General features: G+C 36.6%; 2 protein-coding genes across 3 annotated transcripts in view; both read left to right on the top strand.

The window, feature by feature from the left end:
- smarcad1b (SNF2 related chromatin remodeling ATPase with DExD box 1b) overlaps nucleotides 1-1,510 on the top strand; it is a 17,702-nt gene extending 16,192 nt beyond the window's left edge. For both annotated transcript variants that reach the window (XM_016483509.1, XM_016483508.1), the window contains exons 21-23: nucleotides 769-951; nucleotides 1,055-1,164; nucleotides 1,248-1,510. In XM_016483509.1, coding sequence (XP_016338995.1) covers nucleotides 769-951; nucleotides 1,055-1,164; nucleotides 1,248-1,309 — 355 coding nt within the window. In that variant the 3' untranslated portion in view covers nucleotides 1,310-1,510. The remainder of the gene's footprint in view (nucleotides 1-768; nucleotides 952-1,054; nucleotides 1,165-1,247) is intronic.
- Nucleotides 1,511-2,359: 849 nt separating this feature from the next.
- LOC107686503 (spindle and kinetochore-associated protein 1-like) overlaps nucleotides 2,360-5,544 on the top strand; it is a 5,171-nt gene continuing 1,986 nt past the window's right edge. The window contains exons 1-5 of the mRNA XM_016483542.1: nucleotides 2,360-2,496; nucleotides 3,356-3,445; nucleotides 4,259-4,383; nucleotides 4,669-4,775; nucleotides 4,918-5,058. Of these exons, the coding sequence (XP_016339028.1) occupies nucleotides 3,358-3,445; nucleotides 4,259-4,383; nucleotides 4,669-4,775; nucleotides 4,918-5,058 (461 nt within the window). The 5' untranslated portion in view covers nucleotides 2,360-2,496; nucleotides 3,356-3,357. The remainder of the gene's footprint in view (nucleotides 2,497-3,355; nucleotides 3,446-4,258; nucleotides 4,384-4,668; nucleotides 4,776-4,917; nucleotides 5,059-5,544) is intronic.

The following is a 5,544-nucleotide window of genomic DNA, read 5'->3' as shown; positions in this document are numbered from 1 at the left end:
TAATATGCTGATTTGCTGTTCAAGAAACATTTATTATTATTATCAGTGTTATAAACAGTTGTGCTGCATCATATTTTTGTGGAAACCGTGATAGATTTTTTGTCAAGATTTTGATAAATAGAAAGTTCAGCATTTATATTTCAAAATATAATTTTTATAACATTTATACGTCTTTACTGTCACTTTTAATCAATGAATCCTTGCTTGCTGAAGTATTAAGTTCTTTCAAAAAGAAATAAAAATCTCACTGACACCAAACTTATCAACTGTAGTGTACATGTGCTCTTCAAGAGATAATATACTGCTATCCATTTAAGTTAGTAGATGATGATCTAATTCTCAAAATAGATGTAAATAATTAAATATCCAATATTAATACTGAAAAAATAAAGCACATAAAAAATTTTTTTTTTTAAATCACAGATATCAGCCGATAACTGATATCATATGGCACTGATATATTGTGCGTGGTGGATCTCCACTTAAATTTAATTATTGTGGTATTGACATAATACCAATTATTATAAATTTTTGGAATTATTACCAAAATGTAAATTAACTAGCTACACTTCATTCTGTTTCATTCATGTAGGTCAACATCCTGTTCTCCCAACGTTGTTTTCTTGACCAAAGCACTTAACCCCATGATCCACAGGGACTTTTGCTTCTGTTAGCATACTGTTAATCACTTCAGATAGAAAAAAAGTGACTTCTTAATGCCAATTAAGTAAATGGACAGTAATTGTAAATCTCACTGGGCTTTTACAGAATTGGGCTGATTGACCAGTTCAACACAGACCAGGATATATTTGTGTTCCTGCTGTCCACCAGAGCTGGAGGACTAGGCATTAACCTGACTTCAGCCAATGTGGTCATCCTTCACGATATCGACTGCAACCCTTACAATGACAAACAGGCAGAGGGACGCTGCCACCGGGTGGGACAAACCAGGTTAGAGAACACTGGACATGTGTGTCTCACAGTAGGCTTTCCTTTTGTTTCACTATCGTCTGTCCTAATGCTTTTATATCTGAATGCATTTGTCACATTTAAGGACGGTGAAGGTGATCAAGCTGATAAGTAAGGACTCCATAGAGGACGCCATGCTCCGCATTGGAGAAAGAAAACTCAAACTAGAGCAGGACATGACCGCAACTCAGGAGGGTGAGAACACTTTAATAAAGCTCACAGGGATTTTTACCTGTTTTTTTTTGTAAAAGGAATACAAATATGCTTGGTTCTTCCAGGTGAAGAGGACTCATTACCTGATGATGTGACCTCGCTGCTCAAAGCTTCTCTTGGACTCTGAAAGCTGGCTCATATTGTGACACTTGACTAAATCTGAAAGAAAAAAAGTACTGTAGCAGACTGGAGTTTGATTTTTCTATACTGCTCGCAAAAAAATATGAGGTTCAAAGGAGAAGATGTGTTTACATTTCTACTGTTTGTGGCAAAAAAATACTGTAATATTGTGGTGATTTTGGTGTTTGTTTGATTGTTTTTGTATTCATGGGGGTTTAAAACCTCAGTCTTTGATTAAAAAAGTGAATGTTGTTGAAGGATTTGTTGTTATTTGCTCATTTCCTGAGTTGGTCTTGATTTTGTGGTTTTGGTCTGGATCTGGGTCTCAGCTTAGAATCTCAGACAAGGAAACCCGTAAATTTCCAGCAACTGTACAATGTGACCCAGTGCCTGAAATAAATGCTCAGTTTATTAAAACAGACAGCATGGTTCTTGGATTGACAATCGCATCCAAACACTGAATCTTGAAAAAGTTATTCATAGTATTCATCTTAAAAAATAAAGGTTCCTCTTTAGCATTTATGGCTCCATAAAGAACATTCATGGAATTTTCCCAAGGGCTCTTTATAGTGGAAAAGGGGTTTTCAGACAATTAAAACGTTCTTTAAACCAAGAAAAAACTATTTTAAGAACTGTTCACTGAAAGGTTTTTTTAGGGAACCCCAGATGGTTCTTCTATGGCATTGTTATATTTTTAAGATATCTTACGATATGGGTCAATTATATGAAAACTCGAAGCAAATTCTTAAAAAATGTATGTGACCTAGTTGACATCATGGTCATGACTCAGAAAAGCACAATTACTTAAAATAAAAAGTTAATACATAAATAAAACCTACCGGCGCATGTGTGACGTTGCATAAAAAAGATCTTCAGTTTGCAGACCGATTTGATATTACCAGAACATCTGACAGCATTAACAAACTTAGAAAAAGATTTCATAAATGCATATTAAATCAAGATAGAGCCAGTGTTATAAACAACCGCCTACATCATATTTAGAATGGTCTCATCAGAAAGTAAATTAAATACCTGAGAAATGCTAAATGTGAGTCTTTCTGTGACGAAAGTGTGTGGCCGAATCACATGGGGTGTTTTGCGCGTGCTTACTTGTGTTTGAACTTTGGCGCGATCTGACTTCACATCCCTTTCTGAAGCACTCTAATCAATCCCATAAACAAATCCCTAAGACAGGCGAGTATCATTAATTTTATTTGTATGTTCTTTCTTAACTTATAATGTTGCCGATTTATTCAAAACAGTGTCGTTAGTTTGAGACCGATGCAAAAAGTATTTTAAAACGCGACTATCAACAGTCGTTCAACAGTAAGCTTTATGGACCGTGTTTTGTGCCTGTAACAGATCGTTTAGACAGCAGGAGAACTATTAAACAGTGTTTTCTGTGTATAGTGTCTCCCTTTCCCGCTGCGAACTGTCAGTCACTAGATTTGTTGTTGTTGACGCGGTAACGTTATGATTAAAAAGTAATGCGTTACTTTACTAGTTACTTGAAAAAAGTAATCTGATTACGTAACTTGCGTTACTTGTAATATATTACCCCCAACACTGGTCATATATAAGCTCATAAAGACTAACAAAAAGAAAACAACACAAAGAAGAACTGATAACGCCTTCGCTGAAAGCTTTAAAACGTGGACATTTCGACATATAGCTTATATACAGTAAATATAATTGAGTTGTGTCACATACGCCTTCTGTAGGCTTTTTGCGAGGTTGCTAGGGTGATGCTAAGCTGTTGCTAAGGTGTTATGAGTGTGTGCGCCACTTATCTATATATAATGGTAACGTTACAGTGGTGTGTGTGCACTGTGTGTGTGAGTGAGTGGTTGCTAAATTATTGGGAATCAGTTGCTAAGGTGTTCAGAGTGGACACTGTTGCTTTGTTAGGGTGTTGCCAAGGTGATCTGGGTGGTTGCTACTGGGCGTTGCTAAGTATGTTTGGCTTGTTCCTAGGCTGTTGGTAAGTAGTGTTGTGTATGTCTTTGAATGTGAGCTCTTGTTGACCCCTAATCTTTTTATCTTCTCTTTAAAGAAATGAATCACTGTGAGCTTGAAGAAGTGACGCAACATATTAACAACAAAATTTCCATGATTAAAAGTCTCCTCGAGCTTCGAGCTGTTGGTATGCTGCATTTACTATATTTACCATTGCCAGTGATGTACCCAAAATAATTTTCTACCGAAACCGAAATTAAAGTTCGCATTTAGCTGAAAATACAATTTCGCTCATTAATTTGGAGTGACTCAGTAAAGTCCCATTCACACCAAGAACGTTAACGATATAAATGTAGTTGTAAAAAAAACTCTTCTAAATTTAAAAGAATAGCAGAGTCCACACCACAACTATAACGATAACAGCACAAAAGAACCATATTGAAATCACTTCCATTTTTTTTCCTGTTGATAAATGATAAAAACATTAAAAGCCAGTCAGAATCCATCCTGCTTTAAAGAGCCTGAGCATTTAAAGCGGCAAATGACCATTACTGTAGTAAACTGAACATTATTCTGCGGTAATGTGCACACTAATATAGTTGAGATATACTGTACTTGGTGTGAATGAGCCTTAACTGAACTAATTTAATAAATTAAACCGAGTAAGGTTCTTCACCATCTTCACTCATTTTTACATATTGCTATTTTAGCATAATTTTTTTTGCGGTGATCTGCATCCAAATTGCTGATGTTTACCAAGTCAAAAAACAGCATTGGAGAAGGTCTAATTATACATCACTATTTTTTTGACACTCCCAAAACCATTTTGACCAAAGTCGAATTTTGTTTTGCTGTTTCTGCCGAATATTTTTGGTACATCTGGTTCTGTAAAATAATGAATGAGTTCACAAATTGACTTATATTTTATCATTTTAAATTGTGTTCCTTGGTGTTGGTATAATTTGTTACGGTATGTCTCATGCGATTTATTTTTCTTTAGCAAAAGATCCGGACAAACGTGGGACTCTTCTCAAAATCGAGCAAGAAGTCTCTGCCATCAACGAGCTTCTGGATCGCTTTGAGAGATATGTGGGCGAGCAGAGAGGCTTGCTTAAGCATTTGAAGGTGCGATATTTTCATTCATATTTATTTTATTTTATAGATGATATCTGTAATTGTAACATTAAGTAATGGGAGCTTTTCGAAAACTCTTTAATCAGTTGAACCCATTGCTTCACAAAACGATTCACTCTTTCGAAGTTTGATATATGCTCTGTGAACCACTGTTCTGGAGGTTTTGAAGCTTCATGAAGCAGTGTTTCAAAGGCGCCCATCACTAGTAACACTTCATCACATATGATCAAAAGCTATATTTTTACTTTGGTTCTCTTTTATTGATCTTGTCAATAGGATCTAGAAGGTTTTTTCCTGGAGGACGAGCAGGATGTCCTTCACCTCAAGAACAACATCCCTCCGCACATGCCCAAAAGAGGCCAGCAAGCAGCTCCGCTATTAGGGTATTTCCTGTTTTTGTGTTTCTTTCCCAACTATACCACATTAGAATGGTGCCTTATTCAGTTTGCTTCATCATTAGGAAGCAAAAAAAACATGAACCACTTGACTGAAACTGATGAGTTTGGCTTTTTGTGTTGTCTTCAGAGGAGGACAGGTGGCAGTTCAGAGCAGGCAGACAGATGCGCCACCCGCTCCTCAGGAACAGGGGCCGCCCAGGAAACATCAGCGCAACCAGATCAAAGAGATGGAGTTCATTACCGTCCCAGAGTTTGACAGCATACCACCGTGAGTCCTTCCACATCTGTCTAAACAAACTCTGTGAGCAAATATAGTACAGAACAGTAAACAATAGCTGTATTCCAAAATCCAGTGAGCTGCCTACCTAGACAGCATTGTAGGCGCGATGCTGTTGTGAAGGCTGTTTTGAACGGTGTGTTACCATCTCAGATACCGTCTCTCGGCAATCCCAAAATACACTGTGATGAGCTTTTCGTTCAGTAACAGAAACATGGAAAATCTATTTACAAATGGGCTGTTTTACCTAATATTTATGTGCTATACATTTTTGATTATAGCATGCTGTTAGCTTAGTGACATGCTAACATCCAACTTCATAGAGTGCAACAGTGCACCTCCACAAATATTTTATTCATTCGTTTTTACATAGGGATTTAAAAAAGTTTAAACCATGAAAACAAAAACCAACCAACTACAAGGTGAAACGAAACATACATTTATTTGAAGCAAAAAAAAGTTTCGGGAAAATGTGTA

Source organism: Sinocyclocheilus anshuiensis, unplaced genomic scaffold (genome assembly GCF_001515605.1).
Source record: "Sinocyclocheilus anshuiensis isolate Anshui unplaced genomic scaffold, SAMN03320099.WGS_v1.1 scaffold838, whole genome shotgun sequence".
NCBI classification, from domain to species: domain Eukaryota; kingdom Metazoa; phylum Chordata; class Actinopteri; order Cypriniformes; family Cyprinidae; genus Sinocyclocheilus; species Sinocyclocheilus anshuiensis.
This window is presented reverse-complemented; position numbering and strand designations above follow the sequence as displayed.